Below are 26257 nucleotides of genomic sequence, written 5' to 3' on the forward strand. Positions count from 1 at the left end.
ATACTAATACTTTATGACGTGTGTATGCATACGCGCTCTATATTGGTGTTATTAAAACATGGTAGTTATTTACCTGGGATCAATGATATTAAATACTGTTAGATGTGTTACTAGCGCATGAAACATGAGGCGCTCAAAAGAGGAAATTTATACACAACTCAACAACAACGAGCGTTATTTAAACAAATAATAAGTAGTAAGTACCTAAATATCGTCTACAATGTCGAGTTGTGTGTTTTTTTTTTTATTCTTTACAAGTTAGCCCTTGACTACAATCTCACCTGATGGTAAGTGATGATGCAGTCTAAGATTGATGCGGGCTAACTTGTTAGGAGGAGGATGAAAATCCACACCCCTTTCGGTTTCTACACGGCATCGTACCGGAATGCTAAATCGCTTGGCGGTACGTCTTTGCCGGTAGGGTGGTAACTAGCTACGGCCGAAGCCTCCCACCAGCCAGACCTGGACAAATTAAGAAAATCTCAATCTGCCCAGCCGGGGATCGCAGAACCCAGGACCTCCGTCTTGTTAGTCCACCGCGCATACCACTGCGCCACGGAGGCCGTCAAAAACGTGGCGTGTTCAGGAAGTGTAAAAACTATATATACATAAATAATAAATATATAATGGAATTAAAGACAAAATTGGCATGCGTGCGCTCAGTGGTGTAGCCGATTATTCGGATCACTTTTTGAGGTGATTTTGTAGGGACGTAACCGATCTTTATTATAAAATAAAATTATCATTGCCTGGAATTGCCTCATTTGCATACTGTCTTATTTCGAAGATGCTAGTTTAAATTATTTCATAAGAATTTTTAACGTAACTATGTTAAATGATACAAGAGTAGAGCTTTTATAAACAACTAGCGGATGCCCGAGCCATCGTCCGCAAGCAGACCTCCTTAGTCCGGCCCTGTCACAAAATCCGTTCTCAGCGGACGTTTAGTAACTACAAACTACCTCCTTGTCAAATTTCATCTTTCTACGTTAAGCGGTTTTCGTTATTTCATGATGAGTGACTGTGTCATCGTCATTATTAGCAACCCATATTTGGCTCACTGTTGAGCACGAGTCTCCTCTCAGAATGTGAATGGTTAGGCTAATAGTACACCAGCTGGCACAATGTGGATTGACAGACTTCACAGCAGAGAATTAAGAAAATTCTCAGGTAGGTATACAGGTTTCCTCAGAATGGTTTTCCTTGACTGTTTGACTGTTGAAAAGTTCGAGGTGCATGCCCCGGACCGGATTCAAACCTACGCCCTAGGCATAGAGGTCACATTCACTGGGCTATCGCGTCTCTCAATCTAAATTTGCATAGTAAACGGTTTTTTACTTGTTAGTCTAGTATACTAATGAAGATGGCGCTAGCGGTCCCGAAGGCATATCTCAAAAACAATTATAGCGGGCAATAAATTTATCTGTTTCGCGCCCGTGGCATCGAACCCAGTCCAATTAGACGGCGGCGGGTCCTCAGTAAATCTCACACGGCTACCATGCTACACTAATTCATACGCTGCCAGCAGCGTAGCTGTCGACATCGACACAGGCTTTAACAGCTTCTCGATTATCGATAACTCCGGTTCGCAACACTTGCAGAAGCGCGGAGGATTTATTTCGCTCGCGAACGTTTGTTTTAGGTTTTATTGTAAATTACGATAATGACATTTCGCACTACCACACTAATTTGCATAATAACAAATTTATTTTGCTATTTTCTGCGAAAATCTGGAAAATTTGTGTAGTATTGGGGTCCTCTCAGCACACCACAGATACGTTTAAATACAATTTAAATATTAATAAATACACAAGCTGACACCGCGCGGTTTTACCTGCGTGGTTCCGTTTTTCAAATCGGAAAAGTAGATCCTGAGATTAGTGCGTTCAACAAAACAAACTCTTCAGCTTTATAATATTAGTTTATAATACATTTGACGCCGGAGATTTTGGCTATAATTACGACTGGATATTTCAAAATGAAAATGCGAGAAAATATTTTATAGCGCGATACACAACATACTCAGATGTTTCCTAAAAAAAGAAAAATTAATTTGGATGATTATCAAATTCACAACATACGGGCTTGCCATAAAACTTAGTATCCAAGAGAGATCAGCATTGTATTTTAGTTTTACAATTTTATTATCAGATGTTACACTAATTTAACACATTATATTTCATCTCACCTATCTACGTACCTACTACAAATATATAACTTATAAAATACTATTACGGGCTAAATACCATCAAGTCAGCCGAATACGTTTCTATTAAATATATTGCGTACCTAAAAATTACGAGTAAACAAATAATTTATTAGTTAACTTTTACTTTTACACATCAAAAGCAACATGCATTAAATGAGTATTTTAATTAATTAATGCAATTTAACAACTCATGCTCGTGGCATTTCTAATTCTTTATCGATAGAAAGGCAGCTGCGACGAAAGTTATTCACATATACTATACAAAAGTTTAACAAACTGGTCTATTTTTTTAAATTATTCATTATATAGCAATATTTTTACAACAATTTAGTGTTTCGATGTATTCGTGTAGGTTCGGAGTTGTAAATGGGACGGCGCGTGCGCAGCAAAAGCACCTGCCCCTGAGACCCCGGTAATTATTCCACCACTTATTATATGATTATAAGGCTTTTTTGGTGCTTTCAATCAAATTACACCTTGGCCGGGCCACTTTGGAATGAGATGTCATAAACTTCTTTTTTTTTCTGTGTCGTCATTACGAGCGACGGTTTCGTGGCAACGGTGTAAAACGGCGCGACAATTATATATCGATAATTTTGGGGTTATCTATAGGCAACACCTTTCTTCCATTATTGTAATTATTGGCAGATGCCTCCTTGGCTTAGTTTGTAAAAAATGGTTTAGTAGCTTTGCGATAGATAACTAAATTAGTTTATGAAGACATTCCGACAACCATGCAGACTAAATAAACTAAGGACTAATAAACCTTTATTACATAGCATAAATGGCAATACCTATAGATATCAATAGTAGCATATAGTCGAAAGAAGAGAAAAGAAAAGTTTTTAGTTATTTAAAACTAGAAAAACACGAAATAAGTTACATTATAAACTAGTAACTAAAAAGCTGATAATCCAACCGTTTTGTCTAGTTCAACATAAATACTACAAAAATATAATTTGAAAGTTAGTCGTTATTGTGGACTAAAGGTGACATCAGATTACCGCAAAGTTTAATAAGCTTTATGAGACATCGTATACCGCATTTAGCATAAGCGATTTTTGAAGCAGGGATCCACCGCTGAAGTAATGTTGGACTTCGAGAGCATCTAAAATGTCCATTATGATCGTTTTTTTTTATTTTGATTGTTTGTTTAATCTTTCACAAGGCAAGTTCAATTACCTTGTCCTGTGGTTTTGGACGCGTTGATATAACTTGAGACCTGCCCAACATCTTCTTGGCGCGGCTATATCTACAATTCAAAATATTTTCCAGATTGCTTGCGGCTTTTGTACCAGTGTGCGTTCACCATTAACGCGGGGGCATAAATAGCATTGTGAAGTATTGAGGCGATTTTAGAACGGACTGTCACTGAGATCGCCTAAATGATAACGTTACGGCTCCATTCTAAACTTGTGCTCATGAAAACACGCAGTTTTGCCGCCGAGCGCATCGATGCCTTGATAAGCGGACATAAATAAATAATTAGACGGAGAGCCGAGGAAGTTATGGCGACGAGGGGGGAGGGACGGGGCAGACGGAGGGGAGGTATTCGGATAGTTCTTAGATAGTATCTCCCGCAACCGCGCTTTGTGTCAAACGTCAGATGCTTATCTCCAAGATGTTTACAGATGTACCGGAGGGGGAACGACCCAAATCTTTTAGTGAACGCAATCGACCGATATCTACTCGAATGTGGCTGATGCGCGAGTTAATTACCTGTGCTCTACCCGCGGTTGTGTGAGCTATGACGCAGCGGAAGGGTAATGTTATAACACTAATAGACGGGTTGAACCATAGAAATCTTATTTGCCAAGGCATTAGAAATGGCGTGTACGTACATTTAATTTTGTTTTGTAACACATCACAAAGAAACTAATTTGGACACACACATTTTTCAGGTTCTAGAGCTTCTAAATTCAAGAAAATTACAATCCATTATGCCAACTTTTTCGTAACTTCGAACTTTTTCGTTACTTCGTTCGTTAACAGCTGGAATATAAACAGAAATGTATGATTGACACTGCGTAGTGCTTCCACACTAGACACCCTAGATTCAGATTCTTATTTTATACTCGTCGATGTTTAATATTCGTCTATAACAAGTTTTATTAGAAGAAGAGGATGATGAAATACTTTATAGCACACGAAAATATAAAAAATAATTAATTAATTTAAGAATTAGATAGAAAAGGCGGCTTTATTGCTATATACAATATAATTTGAACTTTATTTCTATGGAATACCAAAAATAAATGACTATAACAACGAAGTTTCTATGGAAACCAACGATGTCACAGCGCTGTAACTTTACAGAATGTGACGGCTGGTTTCTGTAGTTTGTGTTATACAATACGCCATTTCTATTATTTTGTTATTACGATTTCTATGGACTGACCCGTGAGTTAAATAAACATCATATGGCACACCTATCATGCTATTTTAAGAGTAGATCGATTAAATAGGTAACCTAACCTAACAGTCATATAATTTATATAAATTATATTTGTTACGTAACTCGAAAATGAATGCCGTCGGGTAATTTGATAAAAGTAACTGTAACAGTCAATTTATATAGTTTGAAGTTATCGATAAGATATTGATAGATTAAAATTTCGGAACGGTTACGGAAGTTTTAACTCTACAATAACGGTACTATTAATAACAATCAGTATTGAATTTGATTAGTTTTTTCAGAAGTTGCATCCAATGTCGATTTTTTAAAGAGTGTCGTCTTAGTAAGTGTAAAACAATATTTTGGAAATAATGAGAAATTTTAGGTAGCTCGAGTTGACATGGTTGATTATGGAAGAATATATTTTGTTCACATAGCGGACACTAGACATAATATATGCCGCTACAATGTTTAAAGTATCAGTCCACCAGTGCAGATATTGATACAGAGCAGGTCATTCGTTTTATTTTCCCAAGAAATGAATTTATTATTAAAATAAAGAAACTTGAGCATAGAATTGATACTCATTGTATTGATGAGATTACATAATTTTATGTTTTCGTTTTATTTTAGGCAGCATATTTGCATCAATAAAACTTTGCGTGAATAAACAAAAAAATAGTAATAAAGTATCTGTCTTATCTGTCTCTAGGTACCAAATTTTGTCAGTTCATTTGTTTAACTATAATTATGTAACATACTAACAAACAAACTCTCTTGTATAAAATACGTTTGATTGCAGTGTCACGTAGAAAATAACAACTTCAAAGAAAATATCTATTTCCCGTCGTCGTTATTTCAAGTCCTCGTAGATCACAACAGATGGCGCTGATAATGTGACTGATCGCCAGAACTAAGATCATCTTTGCATCGCCTAACTACAAGATAAACAAATCTTTATCCCCAACTCAAGCCGAGATTAAGTAAGTATTTATCTATCAACATCATCATAGCATTTGTTATCTAAAGTAATATTATAAAGAGGATTTGATTTTTCGTTTGTTCGTTGTGACGAAATATTCCCATTTATTATAATACTATGTAAAAAAATACTGCCTATATTGCTAGGGTACCACCTACGACTTTTGAAAATCTTCCTTACATATTGACCTTAATATTGAGTTTGCAGAAACGCCCTAAAATGACGAAAAAATAATCATTTCAACTTTATATTGCTTATTTGGAAAGCTCATAATACAATGTGTAAGATATAATACAAATATTTTCTATTGCAGAAATCATTGTAGGTAAGCCGAGTGTAATTGTTTTTAGAAGGACACTGTTATCGCGCTAATGATCGGCCGGGTATCGTACAGCGCAGCTGTTATATGTTTCTTTTTTAAAAAATACTTTGTTATTCGATGGGATAACAATAGACAATGTAGACCAATGTCAACGTGTCAATCCATAAATTCTGTATTCAACTCTCCGTGTTTCGATCAAGAACTAATAAGAGTTACAAAGATTTTATTTTGTAAAAACACCAGAGTAGAACGAAGCCATTATAAGTGTTTTATCAGAACTACAGAAAACAAGAAATGTTTAAATGTATTTAATTGTAAGAGTACGTATATATTCTTGTGAACAAAAACGATTTACAGTTTCCCAAATTTATTACAAAGACAATAAATCAGCTGAGAATCGCTCGCTAAACAGAATGGGAGCCTCATGAATAAAAACATGCTATTTAGCGCTACACACCATGCCTCTGGCCTCACAGAAAACGGTTTTATTGAAGCACCAGGTGCACGAAAATTGACTCTAAGAAACGGTATCAAGCGTCAGTATTGCATATAAACTTTATTGAACTTACTACCGTTTCGCTTTGTACGGCTGTTCTACGCAAACGCATTTCCGGCCGAACGCTGCCGGGAAAAAGCCATTTAAAACAAAAAAGAAAAAAATTGGTAACGCGCCGCGCGCTCGGACACTTCCGGTGGGCGCCATTTTTTCTGTATTGCCAACAGATAAAATCTTTCCGGCCTACTGCGCAAACGCTAACTTCTATTTTTGTTGTTTCATTCAATTGATGGGTTTTAGCGAAATTAAATAGATGATAACAATACGTTACCAATTACCATCACCTTTATTTGGATTAAAATCCTTTGATTATTGTAATAATTATATATAGGTACTCTCTCATTTATTTATTACTTCTTTTTTTTTAAATTTTTAACAATATAAGTATAAAATACAAAACATTTTTTTGTAATAATTTATTATTATATTCTTTATTTTTTATACTTTATTAGTGAAGTTTCAATTCACTTCATCAAGCTAAGCCATGCAATTAGAATAACTGAAACCGATTTCTATGAAAATACGAACGAAATTAATTAATTATTCCATGATGACTTTTTTGTATGCATAGCTTCCTGCAATTTTTGGTCACAAAGTTCAAATATTATGCAATCCCATGGGAACCTTAAACGCGTTGAAAATATTAAATCAAGTGCAGTGTTATTTCTTTAAAAAACATATTATGTACCTGTCCTAAAGTTGAGGTAAGGTAAGGTATAGTTAAGGAAATAGACCCATCATAGAGTTTATAGAGTTCTACGATTGAGGTAAGGTAGATATGCTCAGACTAATTAGATAAAGACCTGCCTCGCAAGACATTATTTTTCTGTCAACGTTTATGATCAACGATCATATGCGATTATAAACACTGTCTCTAAAGAATCGATGTTTCATAGTTTAAAATCGTGTCCGTCGGTTAAAAACCTCCGTAAAAATACCTTTTTATGTAGTTATATGGTGTAAAAAACGAACAAAAACTGCTAGTTAAGTTTAAAATTTGTATGAAAGCTAGTTTTCCTTAGAAAATGGCAGAAAATTTTGTTCGTGAATTTGGGTGCGATACTAGTCCTTATTTATTTAGTCTGAGTAGATATGTTATAATTTAAGAAATAAACCCATCATAGAGTTTATTTAAAACAAAAATAATGAAAACAAAACCGCTTTTCATTCCGCCGCTATCGCTTTTGGCATCGGCAGCCAAAATTAAACACTAGGGCGACATAATTAGGAGAGAACATTTTGCAGTGCCACAAAATTCAACGGTCGAATCTATGTAAATGGGATCGCTGTTCGATGTTGAATATTCAAATTGATGTCATTATAACATTCGGCCAAACGTGCCGGCCGTTTGGCCGCCAGCCAGATGCATGTGTAATGTAATGTAATGAGTAATTTAAAGGCTCTTTTTATGTTCACCGCTAGTTAAAATGTTGCAAGCTTTATTTTATTAACGGAATTTAGCGAAGGCCATCGTCGTGTCCTGTTCGGGATGCGCTTTTAGAAATAAGCTTAAAACCAACGAAGGACTCATACATATAACTCCGGGTCATTCGGTAAACTTAATCTTACTAATGTTAAAAACGTGAAAGTTTGTATGAATGTTTGTTACTCTTTTTTGGGAGATATTTACAACGAAGATAGATAATACCCAGGATTAACACATAGGCTAATTTACATCCTTGAAAAATCCATGGTTCCCGAGAGATTTATGAAAAACTGAATTCCACGCTGACGAAGTCGCGGGTGTGACAATGTAATAAAATAATAGAAGATATGCTTGACCGTGTGTGGCTGGCGTAAGGTATTTTGTTAATTTTTACGATATCACACCTCAACTTTTAAACAGTCTAGAAAATAGGCTTTATAACATACGCTTTTACTAAGAAGAAAACAATATTTTCCTGTGGGATAGGAAAGCTACTGATACTGAGACTTTTCTAATCCTTAACTATTAAATCAAATTTAGAGAGGAATATTTGTCTCTGTCACATACATAGAAATAAAAAAGTTACGATGTGTCACAGAGTTAGAGCACTTTTTGGCGCCGCACTGGATAAAAGTCTCTTTCGTTAGGTAGTCGTTAGTGATCTCTTAGATCCCCTTACGCAGTCAACGTGTTAAATTGGTGTATGACACGCAATCATAATCTGTACAATATTCAGGTAAAAATATTAAATAATTTTCAATAACAATGATGTCACCTCTTTGTATAAAACTAATGTTGTGCTAATACTAATGACTAATAGATTCAAAAACAGTCAACGTCATCTAAATAGGCGAGTAAAAAGCAAAGGTTTATTTTGTATCTACCCCACAGTTAAAATCTAACGCAAAAGAAAAACAGGAGAAAAAACAGTGACTGTCAGATTCCCTCGGATGTTGGCTGAACAAAACAGCACTTTAGCCCGAAAAAAAAAAGAAACTGAAGAGCGTTCTCAATTCAAAAATTGAATTGATCGCCCCATTGTATTCGAAATGTATCATTTGAGCTGTTATTATGTGCTCTCTCTCTAGCTTGAATGCAACCTGGTAATCCAATACTTTTGTATGGAAGGCACTTAACGTCGCGATCTAGTTACGAAACGACCAATGTGTTGTTAGAACTTAATTTGTTTAGTGTTTTATCGGTGAATGTATAAGGATGGGTTTGTTTGCTGCCTTCTTAATGATAGTGATTGTTTATTGTGCAATTTGTATTGCGCAATTTTAAATGTTAATATTGTACGGCTTATAGGTCGTACTTACCATTTGTATGATGAGCATGAGTGGAAGAATGTATGTATTACAGTAATTTATTACTACTTATGTGAACATTTGGATGTTTGTTGCTTAATACCTATACAAAATTGGATAATAAAATTTAGATGATTTTTTAAAAAAACAAATAGTGCCTACCTAAGTAACCAGTCTTGTAGTATTTAAAACGTTATAAATATCAGCTTTGTGTTATAAAAATAAATTTTAAATCGATAAAAACTAAAACAACGATCTAATCAAAAAAATCGCGGCAATTATAAAATTGCAATTTATAGCGGAAATTGTATATGTACAAAAAATATTTAGTAACACGAATCACATAATGAATGTTGTGTCTCAAAATGAAAAGGTATCTAAGGAACACAAAAACTTAATCGTTTATAAGTAGAAGGAAGTACCAAATAAGCGAGCGTGATAAATTAAATAAACAAATTCATAAAAACCTTAACAGACGGACGGGCTTTTTATTAAACCTTTGCGGTTGGCATATCCACCTCATGAGTTAATCTAAATTACATTATAAAACTTAGCTCATAAAGTTCATTTTTCGGTACAAATTTTTCTAATAGTTTAACTAAGCGATTTCGTATTGACTGCCGAGAATCGAACCCACGCACCTCAGTTAATCCTATTACCCGAGTATTGTGGTTGCCCAAATAAAGAATTTAGTTTTCGATTGCATTGAATTGGTACCCACTGAGCTTACATATGGGGTTTTATTAAAAAGTGTCACATCACTGGGAACCATTTAATTGCGTACAAAATTAAACATTTCGATATTTTATGAAATGACTCAATAAACGATATGTTTGAAATGACTCAATAATCTTTCCTAATAAGAAACTAATAAATTAAAATTATACGTATATTAATAAAAATTAAAATTTGTTATGAATTGATAAAAAAATCAACCCTCCTGCTGCGGGACATTTGAGTGCCCATGCAACCGGTGGTCAGGGCTCCAGAGTAAGGAACCTCCTCACAATACGCGCCGTCTTAAGAATCACTGCCTTCTGTATCCGACTCTTGATCCAACACCTTAAGAAGCTTTCATTTAACTGTCTAGTATACCGTTTCGTAACAAGGTTCGTATTCCTGGAAATATCGTTTTTTTGACTTAATTTTATTTAAAAACTATTAAACATACATTATGTTTATTGAAAGAACCAACCTTATTAGATGTATAGAATACTTGTAAACAAAAAATATGTACACTGTCTCAATCCAACTCTTAAGTTACAAGTCATCGTTCAACATTCTATAGAACACTAAAATTTCCCATATCAATCAAGTCAACTAAACAAGAATGTATCGTATAAGGCCAATAAAATGTTTTTATTAAAAACAATAATACAAGAGCGCGTTTAGCAAGAACGAAAAAGCTTGGTCCTTGTGTAACTGTACGTTACAAGTTATAAGGGCAATTTAAGCGGTCTCAATTGTAAGAACTTAAGAGGCGTGTTTTGAGTAAACACTCGATACGTATTTGAGTGGTGTAGTTGAATGTGTACCTCTTGATACTTTGTGTGTTAAATATTAAAGTGTATGTTTTGAAGGTACATTAAATATTTTGTATTTTTTTTAAACAAAAATTGTGTTTTTGTTGATAGCTATTAGCTATACATACTAGTACCTATTACTAAAACAATTTTACTGATTTCACTAAATCCTACGTAACTATCCGTATGATATAAAACTTTTTATGAACTCAATGTTCACTTTCTCAAAAATTGCTTAATTTAATAAACAAGAACAAACCATTATAATAAAAAAACGTCAAAATTTAGAACTGTTAATTCAATAAATCTTATTTAATTTATTGTGAAGGCTCCTCTTATCATATAAATTAAACATAATTATGATAGTGATAAAATGGCAAGTTGTTTACACAATGAAATTTCCGCTGTTGATATAGCTTAATCTTTTAGAAGATAAGCCGTAATGCGAATGCATGTAGCTCCCTAAAATCAAAACTAATTACTTACTGATACATTGATTGCCGTTTATATTATCTGTTTGTTATCGTTACAATATGTGTGTCATGCTTTGTATTATTTTAGGTAGATTTATTACATTAGGTGTGTATTATTTTTTCCTAACTATTTATTTGTAATGTACACTTCCTACCTAACTAGAAACTTACTCGAAATAATCATTTTTAGTAAGATATTTCAAAGTGAAACTATAAATAATTGAGTACCTATCTGTGATTTTCGTTCATATTGAGTACCTATCTGTGATTTTCGTTCATCCATCCTGATGGTCCGACTTCTGGGAAGTGGCAGTATGAGAAAGTAGGAAGATCATTTACAGTAGCAAGCTTTCAAGCTTTCATTTAGACTCACAAAGTGACGAATGCCGAAGTTCTGAGACGCGTTAATCAGAAGCGTGAACTTTTGCAGACCGTCAAGACGAGAAAAGTTGCGTATCTAGGGCACGTGCTACGACATGAGAGATACGAGCTCCTACAGCTCATCTTGATCGGAAAGGTTGCTGGTAGAAGAGGCGTTGGTCGCAGGAAGAAGTCTTGGCTGAGAAACATCGTGTGGACGGGGATTGCCAGAGCCGCACAATTATTTCGCCTCGCGTATAGCCTAGAGACGAGTTCAAGAAACTGACTGCTAACCTTCGCTAGTCGGAGAGGCACCCTAAGAAGTAGCAGAAGATTTTATTTTATTTAAAAATTTAAACAGAAATTAGTTTATATACTTTACTACGACATCATCATGACGTGACGATGTAAGTAAAGATGTAGTACAATTTTACAATATTGTAAACACAAATATCAAGAATGGTGAGATGCTGTGTAGGCGGCTACAGTGACGCAGTATCACAATAGGCCCGTGCGTTATTGTATGAATCGCGTTTTTTGAGTGAAATCGATCGCGAGCGGCCCCGTTGCCCGACATTATACTGTATTTATTTACGCATTGTTACAGAATAGTCCTTTGCTGTGCCGATGCGTTGACAATAGTGTTTAATAGCCAATAATTACAAATAAAATTGGCTCTGCTCTTTTACATATAAATTCATTTTGCGGTATTTGCGTTTGGATTTTGATACAATTTAGCGTTGAAATACATTATTGTCTAATTTACTTCTTTAAAAGTAGAGTTTAGTGATATGCGCAAGCTACTTTTCCTCCAAGGTATTATATAGTAGTGGTAGTAATTTTAGCGGAATTGTAAAAACCCGGAGAAAGACACTGGCACCAGATGATGATGATTTTAAATGTCATGGATGGAAAAAGGAAGTATGAGGCTATTATACTAAACTACACCTAACTAATTCACGAAATTCTACTTTGAAAACATAAGGTTGTTAACCTTAACCTTCTCGGACCAAGGCGCGTTTGGAACCCTCGTAACTTTAATTTTAAGTTTTTGTCTATTATTACCACCATTAGATTAAATTGAATTTTGACATATACCTGACCTTTCAAAAGTGCTTGTAAACTAAGCCTAATTGAAATACAAGAATTTTGAATTTTGACATACATGACATAGCAAACATTAAGTTGTAAAAATTCTAGATAATTTCATTATTAACAAAAACCTATAACAAAAAATGTATTCAAAATGGAAATGCAAATAAATAACAAATAACAATAAATTCTCGCTAACGTGAAAAGGTTGCAGGCGGATTCGAACTCGTTTCCTCAAACTAGATTCTCACATTTTTATGTATGATTGATGGGGGCCCGCCAAGGCCAAGGGGCCAGCGAATGTTTACAAGATCCTATAAATATGTATGAGGAGGCGTAGCTCACATCTTGACATCGCTACTGGTGACTGGTCCATTCCCGTGTAGCGCTCCTGTCATTATGCCTTCAACTTCTTAAGTAGCTGCCTTTTATGTCGCTATTCCACCACAAAATGTAATATGGACGCGGAGAAAACTCCATCTTTACGTACTCCACTTAATATTATTCTAGATTTCACCAAAGAGATTGATGAAAATGTAAATTCCGTAGATCATAAAATCACTACGTTGAATAGCAACTTGTTACTTTTCAGAATTATTCACGTCATATTTTATGCAAAAGACAGAGTTTTTTTTTTGTATTTCTTTCGTCTTTTACATAAATAAAGATTTTATTTATTTTTCCAAAAAGTCACAATCACAAATAACACTTTACATATTTATGGAAAGTTCAGTGATTCTTGCAAAGACAAGAATCTATGAAAATATTTTTGCAACCTATTTGAAAATACATTACTAATATGTCAACTCAAAGACAAATGCGTTGCATACGAATAGTACCGTTGCATAATTCAGTAAATAATATTTTTACCAGAATCTAACATATCATATCGCTATTGCAATGTAAATCCGCTTGCCTATCTTATAAATCGCAAAGAAATCTACACAATCCTTAAGTGTTCTGCATCTGCTGCTATAGAATTTAGAATAATTAGACCAACCAGTATTGTCGGATTCTTTGAGAGAGGCAACAAAGTATACATTACAACAAAAAATAAACTCAAGTACTCGAGGGGTCGCTATGACTGTTAATTCTTGTCATTGTGCGACTGCATACCGAGATGTTTGTTCTTTTTCAAATGAAATGTATCGTTGAAAGTGCATAGCGTTTGATGTGGGGTTGTGAGAGTCGTGAGAATTGTTTCACAAGTATTACGTATTCATTTTGATGAACAAAGTTAAGTATTAGCCATTTTCAAAGCTTACATTTAACAAGGAGGCTTTAAAAGTAGAGAACCTACAATATGTATTTAAAACTGAGGGTAGTCCCCACAGCTTTGTAAATTCTTCACTAAATCGCTCATAAATCTCGCATAAGACCATCTTCTTCTTCTTCTTTCCTGGGCCTTTTTCGCATGCAACCATCAATATCTATACTAGTATTATAAAGCCAAAGAGCTTGTTTTTTGTTTCGTTGAACGCACTAATCTCAGGAACTACTGGTCCGATTTGTAAAATTCTTTTAGTGTTAGACAGTCCATTTATCGAGGAGGGAACGGGAACCACGTGGGTAAAACCGCGCGGCGTCATCAGCTAGTCCATCCATAAAACTAAATCTCGCAAAGTACCTACACTCGTCTGGTCTAAAATTCTGGTATATACCTTCGGTCGGTATCAACCCATATTCGGCTCACTGCAGGGCTCGAGTCTCCTCTCCGAGTGAGAGGGGTTAGGGCAATAGTCCACCACGATGGCCCAACGCGGATTGGCAGACTTCACACACGCAGAGAATTAAGAAAATTCTCTGGTATGCAGGTTTCCTTACGATGTTTACCTTCACCGTTTGAGACGTGATATTTTAATTTCTTAAAATGCACACAACTGAAAAGTTGGAGTATACCTTAGCCTTACCTTACTCTTAGCCTTTTTGCGCCTATTATTTGTACTGGTAACAACAATATTCATCAAATCAAACCATAAACCAACCAGTAAACTAATAAGGTATTTAGACTACTGCAATATAAAATAAATTACATACAAAAGTATTTAAAAAGCCAAGTTCCCTACTGTTCCGAGGGCGAGCAAATCCCTCGATGAGTTGACTGTATTAGGATTCTCTTGGGGTCCAGCCGCACCCCCGCAGGGCAGGGGTGTAATGTGTCATAACACCCGTACAATTGTGTCAAGTTAAAACGATTGACTTGCATGACAATGAGTTATATATAGTCTTATACTAAGTTAAGATTTATTGGTTTATCATTTGTTATGCTATTTTTATAGGTGCACTATCTGACGCCGCGCGGTTTCACTCGCGTTGTCCCCATTCCCGTAAGAATACGGGGATAATATATAGCCTATAACCTTCCTCGATAAATGGGCTATCTAACACTAAAAGAATTGTTCAAAGCGGACCAGTAGTTCCTGAGGTTAGCGCGTTCAATCAAACAAACAAAAAAACTTTTCAGCTTTCTAATATTAGTATAGATATAGTATAAAAGTCCACTTAATTACTTTACTTTATGACTTGTTGGTCATTATGCAGCATTGGATCATGAGGTTTTAGATTATAGTACCTACTAGGTAAGTCTGTCAACGATTTACTAAGTTTTTTGTCTTTCAAGAAATTCTCACTATCAACCCGGACTGGCAAAGTTGGAGGTACCATCCTAATCATGCCAATGCTTGATCCCTGGCCTGGCCATTAAAAATACTCTGATGATGATATTATAAATAGCAAACAAATGAGCATCAGCAAATTGACGTCCACTTCAGGACATAGGACTCTTGTAAGGACTTCCAAACATCGTAATTTTGAGCAGCCTGCATCCAACGAATCCCTGCGACACGCTTGATGTCGTCAGTCTACCGAATATTACGGAATTATCGCCTCTTATGTATACATTTGCAATTGTAGGAGCTAGTTGGTGCTAATTGTTTGCAGGTGTTTTGTTTTTATTTCATAATTTTCTCTTTTTTCTCCCAATGATAAGTAAAACCAGTACTTACATTATGCAGTTTGTAGTAAAGTCCACACGCGTTGCACACCGGCTCTCCGTTCTGGTTGCGCCTCCACAGCGTCGTGGTCGTGGTCTTGCAGTTAGCGCACGAGGTGCCCGCCCGCCGCGCCGCGCTCTGCAGCGACTGGAGGAAGACAACACCAGATTTTAAAATTAAAAAAAAAAACAAAAATAAAAAAATATTGTACGATTTTTAAAGTAGGTTGATAGCAGCGGCGAAGATACCGATTTACCCGATTCCCAGCGGGTTACCTTTTAAAAATTCATACATACATATACCTACATTATTGTAATGTGTGGAATTATGGATGTATGAGAAACCGAAGTTTGTATCGGTATGAATTTCCTTTTCTTTGGGACTGGTTTTCTTTGTCTAAATTCCAGTCTTCGCCACTGGTACATAGTCATGCCTTTTTCAGCTCTCTACATTACAACTCTCTAGAAATGGCCTTTCATCAAAGCCGTGGCCGAATAGACAGACAGGCGAGTGATACCTAATTATAAGTAGACATTACGAAACAATTATAGACAAACATGTACGAACATTCAAAAAGCACATGTTAAACGTCACTTGCAAATTAACAGTCCCATTAAAGTTAAGAACAATCACACGACGAAAGCGGGTCGCAAAACGGCCCGACAAAAAGTGAACATTTGAACATGGAGTCAAAAAAGCGGGTAGCTATCGGAGGGCCTCTTACGCACCTGCCCATTACTACACGTCAATCACATAAAAAAAATATCCACGGCATGCGGTGGCCGTTTTATACAGTCCACAAAAGTGCCTCACTCAATTAAAAATGCATTCGTCCTAAACCGACACGAAAATGAAAAAAAAAATAAAACGAGCCGCACAGACCGACTCATAATAAATCCATTAATTTGTCATGTCATTTATCGAACAAAAAGTATTGAACTCGTAAAATATTACGAACGAACTATACGGTACGTCTACTCGGATCGATTCTCGGTAACTAGAATCGTACACCAAGATTATCGTGACCACACAACCGTATTGTCCAATTTGATATTGTAAGTGACTGTACCGTTCCCCGGTACTGACGAGCTCGAAAACCGAACGCTATCACCGAAACGTAAATAAAATGTAGTACTAAACGCGCGGCAAATGTTCTCATAAACGTATAAAACTGCTACATTACAATAATCATGATTTCGTGATCAGATAAAAGATATCTAAGCCAGTATGTACACAGTTATATGTGTCAGAGGCAATGCACTAAGCACGTTTGTCTCAGACAAAAACAATAGTGTCTAAACGTGAAGTAATAATTTTAAAATCAATACAGGTTATACCTGTTGTCCACGTCGGTACAACTGCATATCGGAATACCTAAATATTAAATGGTTTGCGTCAATATTCGCCTCGTCATGGCATCTCCTTTGTGCCAGAATGAGATTAGAGCTCGCCATATTAGCCGAACTAAAAACCAAATCTTGTTCTTACTATTGAAGAATGACTCAAGTCGCGTTTGATCTGTATTGGAGCTGTCAAAGATATAACTAATTTTGTTCTTATATGTACCTATAGGAACCTACTGGTTACTGGTATATTACTACGAATTACAATATACGAGTATCTATTAAGTACATTTATAAAACGATTGAATTGGTATGGTAATTACTAAAAATTCAATGGATGTGGAGTACCTATAAATAGTATGAAGCTATTCAATTCTCATAATAAATCAACTAGAATTTACAAGAATAAGCATAAAGCTATTTATTACAAGGCTTATTTTCATCGAACTATTGAACTAAATACAACATAAGTATGATGCATTCCTTTGTTTACTAGTAGTTAAAATATTACAAACCAAAAGGGCTGAGCAGAATACGTTGATTAAGTGAGCAAAAATTAACTTTAAGTTTTATGACTCAATTACGCGAAACCGATTTCATAATCTGCAGATAAGATTTTCTCATCAACCCATAACACCCGCTGCATAGCGCGGCTCCCAGGGGAGTGTCGACTCTCGACTCTCGACTAAACCCGAGGGGTACCGACTAAGCCGATTATAAAAGTCAACCGCTCGTGGGGGCGCCTTTAATTCGGCGGGAAAAACGGCTGTTTACTCGTAACTTTATGACCGATATTACTTTCGTTATCACAAACAAATACATGGATAAATATCACCATAAAAATCACGTTTCTTCCTGTATTAAAACTTATTGGAATCTCGAGATAAAACTATGCTTTATATATTTGAGCTGATTGTATTATACCAGTTCAATATAAAACACCTAGTTTACTTTTGTATAAAAACAATTTCATCGTACCCACCGCCAACCCGATTTAGAGCAGTGTGTTGGGTCTAAGCTCCATATCCTCTTCTATAAGACGGGAAGCCTGGCTTTGTAGTGGGCCATTCAAACAGTGTGATAAGTATAATCATCATTATTAACAACTCATATTTGGTTCACTGTTGAGCGTGAGGTTAGCTCAGAGGGGTTAGGATAATAGTCCACCACGCTGGCCCCAATGCGGATTTTCAGACTATACTAGTTAGTTAAAAATTAAAAAGTCCTATCTAACACTGAAAGAATTTTTCTAATCGGACCAGTAGTTCCTGAGATTAACTTGTTCAACTTAACAAACAAACAAAACAATCTCTTTCAAACTCTTCAGCTTTATAATATTAGTATAGATAAGTTTCTAAAACTGCGTAATAAAAGACGAAATACAAACAATGGTACAATTAAAACCAGATTTCAAAATCCTGAATAATACGAATCAAAATCTCGCAGGAACATCAACATCTAAGGAATGTGGGATAGGTACTTGTGTCAGAGACACCAAAGAGTTTTATTAATTGTTAAACCCATTTCACTGTCAACAACATTCCACGGCGATCGATATCGCGCAGGCTACCAAAAAATAACTATCAAACGGAAAACAGTACGCCGGCATATAAAAAAGCTTTACACAAAACAAAATAGTCGTACTTAGATCAAATCCAGAACATATTGTTGTTGGCACTCTAATTTTCAGTGTAGTGTAAACTCAAAGGACGCGATGACAAAATCAGGGCCTCTTTTGTGTTGTGACGTGAACAACAACGGTCCCATTGTTGTTGTTCTTGACAACTTTGGACTGAACGTACCGAATATAATGGAACGTAATGCTGTCCCTTAAAAGTGGTCAATTTAAGACATTTTAATGTTTTGTCCCCAATTTTACTTTGATTTATTATTAGCCTATTTAATAACGGTAACTGCCTCGTTCGCCCAGTGGTTATCCTATGTGGTTTCTGATCACGAGGTCCTGGGTTTTATGAATTGACATATACTGATCTCTTCATTCATATAAGAAACTTCGAGTTGGACATTTGTTAGTATTATAACTCCGTGCCTCAGAGATCACGTTAAGCTATCCGTTTAACATTCACCTTAAGCTCGCCAACTCACATTAAAGCAGCGTGTTGGGTTTAAGCCTCATATCCTCGCTCGTAAAGAGGGAGCTCTGGCCCTTAGTGAGGCGTCAAAATAGGCTGATAATGATGTATTAGTAATTTTACTGCTATTCAAAAACAACATTATTGAGCTAAACATACTGAGATAATACTAAATCAAATTCAACGTAAATAATTCAATTAAGCCAATGAACAAGCTCTCGTTCAAAGTAATTATTAACCAACAAACAGCAAACGGATTAGTTTCACTCCAACTCTCTAGAACTCGGATAATTCAATAAGCTACCCACATTAAAAACATATTTCTATAAGGGCCTGCCCTCCCCATTGCGATCCAATCAGCCTTATCTCCCCGTCCCTCGGCAAACACCTCCTAATCAAATCAAATCATAGCCTCCGTCTTCCCTAATCTATCCACCTATCTACACTTAAACATAAAATTATATTACAAAAAGGGATGGTTACCTACAGCCCCTCATATATTTGCAAACACAGGCAGAATTTAACCCGTCGGAAGCGTCCCTTCGCAACACCCGTATAACTTGGTAAACCAGACCAGCTTTCCTACAGACCACATAGACAAACTTCGTGCGGGCGCGTCGCACACATAGCCGCGTATCAGCATATCTACGTCATCTAGATCCCACTATGAGAACCCCCAAGAGGGAGGCAATCCATTTACCGGAGAGCTCTCATTGCTGAAATTTCGCTCCTACATAAATAAACGTAGAGATGACAATCGCGCGGCAAGAGCACTATTTTTAAAGGTTTACATGGCCCCTAGCAGTGAAAGCGCGGAATCGATGTAGCCTTTACCCCTCGCCCCGCACCAGTTTTTCCGGCGTTCCGTCCTTATCAGACCGGAGCGATTAGATAAAGAGAGATAGAGCGTGAAAATAAAGATTTTCATCGTGTTCACTCACACAGTGTTAGTTTCAGCTTTTAATAACATAAGGCCGTTGTACGTTTGTGTTGTGTTAGGTATCTGGTTTCGTGTGGGTTTTATATCGTGAAGAGGGTTCTTAACATAAAATACGGCACGAGTTTTGGGTGAAAAATTAAGTGATGGGAAAACTGTTATAACGAACTTTAAGTAGGTAACGTTTTCGTTTATTAAATTTTAATGCTTTGAATAACACTCTCAGCTTTACTTCAGAATTATTTTTTACTAGCTGACGCCGGGCGGTCACCCACGTGGTTCGCGTTCCCGTAAGAATAGAAGGATAAAATAAAGCCTATAGCCTTCCTCGATAAATAGGCTTCCTAACACTGAAATAATTTTTCAGATCGGACTATCTAGACTAGTTTCTGAGATTAGCGCGTTCAATCAAACAAACAAACAAACTCTTCAGCTTTATAATATTAAAAGTACCTATAGATTACAATGATAAGAATGAAAAGTAATGAAAACCTTGCTTGTCGTCTACCATGTCTTCAGTTAAACCGAGTCTTATTCTCAAAAGGCAGCTAAACTGTAATAAATCTTACGAGTAGAATCACTTACCATCAACTGACATTGTAGTCAAGGGATAACTTGTAAAGAACAAAAAATCACGAAAATCAATGTATAATCTGGCTATTGGTTTCCCTATTGGATTACATTGAATAAACCCTTTGACTTTGGCTAACAATATTAATTTGTAACCTAATTGCTCAATACGGCGTTCCGATAAAAAGTGACAGCCGAACAAGATAGGCACACAACGGGCTGGATAGGCTGAATTTTTATGAATCCGTTACGTTAACAAAGGCGGTGGGTTGCCCAATAGGAGCGGTTGGAACACGGCCTGATACGGATCGCATTGGATTGACACGTCAAGCCGCCGTACTGCGAGATTACATCGTATACTCCGTAATCGACGCCCGCGTCGTCTGTTCGGACATTCTTTCAGAGGGCCCAATTAATTGTTGTGTGTTTGACAATTAAAAACAACCTCTGCACGTACGCTGTAGTAGTGTAAAAGGCCCAATAAGTACGCACGTACTTTCTCAATTCGAATTATAAATCATAACAACTTTGAATAACGCGAAAAGTGAAATTAAAGATTTTAAGTTTTAGAAGTAGCTATGTACTGCTAACGCTTTGAACAGAACTCTTCTGCCACCAGGCAACAGTGTTATATTTGAGGTAGAAGGTAGTATATATTGTGCGTTAGAAGGGTATGATTACTGAAAGCTTGACGGTGAGATTACATGCTTATGAGGTTGACCAGCTCTAGATGACGGATGCATCATGCAAGGCAGTGCACTATAAAACGAGTACCTTGCACTAGACTTTATTTCAAATCGTCAATATCATTAAGATCGGATAGTGGTAGTTAAAGAAACATTACCATCCCCAAACATCACCCATTCCGCCAACACTCATTGGAGCAGAGTGGTGGATCTAACCTCCATAACCCCTATCCTATAAGGAGGGAGGCATGATCCTATAATGAGCTGTTAAAAAAGGCTGATAATGATTGATCAATTAACAATCGTATATTATTACGAATGTGGTGTGTAGATTCTATAATGATCACTATAATGATACATTTGCTGTGCTTATTATGTATAGGAAAAACTATGAGAATGCACTGTAATTAGTTCAGTCAGACGGTGATGGATGGCGCCACCAGTAGGTACAGTATACACAATGTTAAGGCGGCCAACCGTCCCGTATTCTGCGGGACCGTCCCATAATGCTAGATGTAAGCTCACTTTGAAATAATTAGTGAAATAGTCCCGTAAAACGTTGGATGCGTCCCGCATGTCCCGCGCGAGTGATTTAATTGTTTTGATTTTTTAAATTAGTGTGATATACAAAGGCATTTGACTTTTGTACCTAAGTTTTATGTTTTTATGTAATTTTGGTAGGTAAGTATCTTAAACCGACTAAAATTCCCCCTCCTCCCCAACCAATCTATCCACAAAAAGTCCCGCATTCAATTTTCAGAAAGTTGGCCGCCTTACACAAGGTCTAGTGCTAACTTTGTAATTGTTGTTTTTATCTATTTATACGTTTGCTATAATTGACTACAAGTATAAGTGATTTTTTATGAAAAGTAACAACCAGCAAAAAAAAATATTGAAGGAGAAAACCTTCTATCATCATCATCAGCCTTCTAAGGGCATTGTAGGAAACCATCAGCCTATTTTAAAGGCTTTATAGGGAATCATAAGCCTAATTTAACGGCTTTATAGGGAAGCATTAGCCTTTTTCAAAGGGGTTTGGAACCTGAGCTCCAATCACCATATCCCGTAAGTTCAACTCTAATAAGAATCCCGTAAGTTCAAACCAGGATGAGTACCTACCCACTAAACTAGATTATAATAATTTATTTATATAGCCGAATATGGGTTGATAATGATGAATGTAAGTAAACACAAAATTGTGGATGTGTGCCGCGCTCAGTGGAGTAGTTGCGTTCGGATAGATTTTTACGGTTATTTTGTAGATACGTAACATATCTATAGTAAAAAATATCGTTGACTATATTCTTTAAATAAAACCCGCTACTTACCTAATCTAAGATTAAACATTACGGTGGGAGTGATAACACTAATTTTCGGTGCTATCAATTGATAATCTCGGCGGATAAGAAGTTACAGCGACTTCATTATTTACCGAAACTTGCGCAACCCATTATCTTACATGTAGAATTAAGTAGTTTCTTTTATTTAATGAAAAGATAAAAATATATTTGTTACGTAACCGTGTACAGGCTTCGGGTCTGCCATTTTGTTTTTAACCGACTTAAAAAGGCGGTTCTTCATATACGGAATAGGTATTTAAATTATGAGATTTTCTCAAAAACGGATTTGGGTAGTTTTTTGTCATAAATGCATATTTTCGCATCGCTATACAATTATATTTATTTACTGAGCAAATACCATAGCAGGTTTTAGCAGTCCATGTATGTTACATGCGAGTGGGAACTGTTGTGTTAATTAACGTATATACTATTGCGCTGAATTTAATCATTTAATCGATTCCATATTATGGCCAGATGAAGATTGAAGGGGATAAAAAAAAATGACGGGGATAAGGGGATTCATCATTCCAAAAAAGTGAGGTCTCTGGTTATTAGATTATGTACGTATTATTATATGTACTGTGTTATTTATCGTAGATAAGTGTAACATATATTTTATTCGTCTAACATTACGTTCCACGTTTTAAGCATCTAAACATAATTTGCCAGTTACTTATACTAACGGGTCAACAACAATCTCACACGTGTAAAGATCGCTAATGTATAGGTACTTACCTACTACAAAATGCAAAAGATTAACTGCACCAACGTTGGCAACGAATTCAAAATAATATCCAGAGGCGACTAAACGTTGGTAATTCAGCGTCGGATCGCTTCTCGTAACGTGTGAATTTGCATTGAATGGCAAAGGACAGTGCGGCCGTTTTCAAATTAGATACAAGGCGAGGCCGCGAGATACACTGTGTTTCGTATCCAGGCGAGGAGACCAACGACGAAACGACCGTGTTACTTATACAAGAATCATTGATGTTATCCTCAGACTAATTAGATAAAGACCTGCCTCGCAAGACATTATTTTTCTGACAAAGTATATGATCAACGATCTTATGCGATTATAAACACTATCTCTATAGAATCGATGTTTCATAGTTTACAATCGTGTCCGTCGGTTAAAAACCTCCGTAAAAATACCTTTTTGTGTAATTAAATGGTGTAAAAAACGAACAAAAACTGCTAGTTTAGTATAAGACATGTGTGAAATCTAAGCTTTTTCCTTAGAAAATGGCAGAAAATTTTGTTCATGAATTTGGGTGCGATACTAGTCCTTATGTATTTAGTCTGAGTTGTTATCTGTTACGGATTGTAGAGATAAAATCCTATTTTGCGACGTCTGGAATGCTGTTTTCTTAATTGGTTCAGGTATATGGACGTCATATTGTCTGCTTTTCTGTTACTTTGACGAACCAAATTGACACCGCTGGGTATTAGGAGGTATTTTTTGGGTTATTTCTCAGCCAGCAAGCAGCCTCCGAATGACATGGGTTTTTTTTTATTCTTTACAATTTAGCCCTTTACTACAATATCACCTGATAGTAAGTGATGATGCAATCTAAGATAGAAGCGGGCTAACTTGTTAGGAGGATGATGAAAATCCACACCCCTTTCGGTTTCTTCACGACATCATAACGGAACGCTAAATCGCTTGGCGGTACGTCATTGTCGGTAGGGTGGTAACTAGCCACGGCCGAACCCGCCCACGGTATAAGTGATAAAATTTGTAGTTGACTTTGACTTGGGTGGTTAAATCTCTGCTGACAATAGCTTAGAGGTGAAATACCAAAGATTTTATCCTAGAAAAACTTATCCTGTATAACTTACCATAGTAGCTACCTACGTGCTTTTTTTGGGGCAGCCTTTTTTTTGCTTAGAGATAAAGATGTCAGAATAAAATAATTATGTCTAAAATCAAGTTCATTAATTGGTTGATAAATCAACAAATATAATGGTGTTAAAACACTATTATATTTTTATCAGTCGTCCCTCAGACTATTTATAAGGCATCAAATAGGTTACTATACAACAACGCGGTACTTACTGTGTTCAGTGCACAACAGATTCAAAAAACGTTTTATTTGTGGTAAGTATCCTTTATTAGAATGCGTGAATGTTAGTGTTTGTGATAAAGTTAGATACTGCTACGTCATAATATAGTTATGAAATAATTCATCATGAACACTTAGATGGCTCTCTCAGGATAAGAAGGCTATGATAATAGTCCACCACACTGGCCCAATGAGGATTAATAGACTTCACACACGTACATAATTGAGAAAACTCTCAGGTTTCCTTACGATGTTTTTTTGTTCACCGTTTGAGACACGTGATATCTAATTTATTAAAATTCACATTACTGAAAAATATGAAGATACATATGCCCCGGAGCGGATTGGAACCTACGCCTTCCAAATCAAAGGCTGAACCATATCCAATCCATATTCCAATATCCAATGGCATATCCACTGGCGTGAGCCGTGATAGCCCAGTGGGTATGACTTCCGCCTCCGATTCCGGAGCGCGTGGGTTCAAATCCGGTCCGAGGCATGCACCTCCAACTTTTCAGTTGTATGCATTTTAAGAATTTAAATATCACGTATCTCAAACGGTGAAGGCAAACATCGTGAGGAAACCTGCATACCATTGAATTTTCTTAATTCGCTGCGTGTGTGAAGTCTGCCAATCCGCATTGGGCCAGCGTGATGGACTATTGGCCTAACCCCTCTCATTCTAAAAGGAGACTCGAGCTCAGCAGTGAGCCGAATATGGGTTGATAATGATGATGATGATGATATCCACTGGGCTATCACGGCTCTTCACAAATGTCATTACTGTCTTCTATTTATATTTATAGCCCCACAATTAACTCGGTTAAAAACAAAATATATGCCGTTGCTCTTTTTGTTGTAGGTACTTAGGTTTACATGTATTTATAATTAAATGGTTCATGTTTAATTTATGACGTAGGTTTGTAGACCGTAAATAATGGTGTAATAATTTCATTATTTCTGAATCGGAAAAACAATTGCCTCCCGATTTGGTATTTCAATGAATTTTTTAGTCGGGACTTATAATGCATGAATGAAATATGGTCCTCAGATGTAATGTAACTAGAGGTATGCAAATTGAAGAAGAAACAAAAAGCAGAAGAGGCTTTTATTTGGTAAGAAGAAATAGAAAAAATATATATTAAGAGAAAAATAAAAAACCAAACTACACTAATATTATAAAAAGGAAAGATTTGTATTTTTACATGTACCTAATGAATAAACACTACTTGACCCATTTGAAAAGTTCTTTCACCAATAGACGCTACGTCTTTCTATTGTTGAAAGAACTTGTGAAATAATCGAACATTATGAAGGACAATAAGGGTTATATTTTAACCCAGTAGTCAAACGAAAAAAAGGACCTGCATCATGAGGAAACCATGAGGTTCTGCTAATATCCTATAAAAATCCTAAAGGCCCATAAATAAATTAAAGAAAAGAAATGTTACAAAGTAAAATTACATTAAAAGGATGATTAAAATGATCCATTGATGAGTTTCTTAATGATAAAGATGCTTGAAGGCCGGTGGATCAGCTTCCACCTTCACACAGGAAGTAAACATTGTAATGTTGTCATCAATTGTA

The 26257-nt window shown here is 36.1% G+C and overlaps 1 protein-coding gene across 3 annotated transcripts in view; it reads right to left on the bottom strand.

The window, feature by feature from the left end:
- Nucleotides 1–26257, bottom strand: part of LOC112058203 (GATA-binding factor C) — a 155371-nt gene that overhangs the window by 24523 nt on the left and 104591 nt on the right. For all 3 annotated transcript variants that reach the window (XM_052882436.1, XM_052882434.1, XM_052882435.1), the window contains exon 5: nt 15651–15785. In XM_052882436.1, the coding sequence (XP_052738396.1) occupies nt 15651–15785 (135 nt within the window). The remainder of the gene's footprint in view (nt 1–15650; nt 15786–26257) is intronic.

This window comes from Bicyclus anynana, chromosome 7 (genome assembly GCF_947172395.1).
Source record: "Bicyclus anynana chromosome 7, ilBicAnyn1.1, whole genome shotgun sequence".
In the NCBI taxonomy this organism is placed as follows: domain Eukaryota; kingdom Metazoa; phylum Arthropoda; class Insecta; order Lepidoptera; family Nymphalidae; genus Bicyclus; species Bicyclus anynana.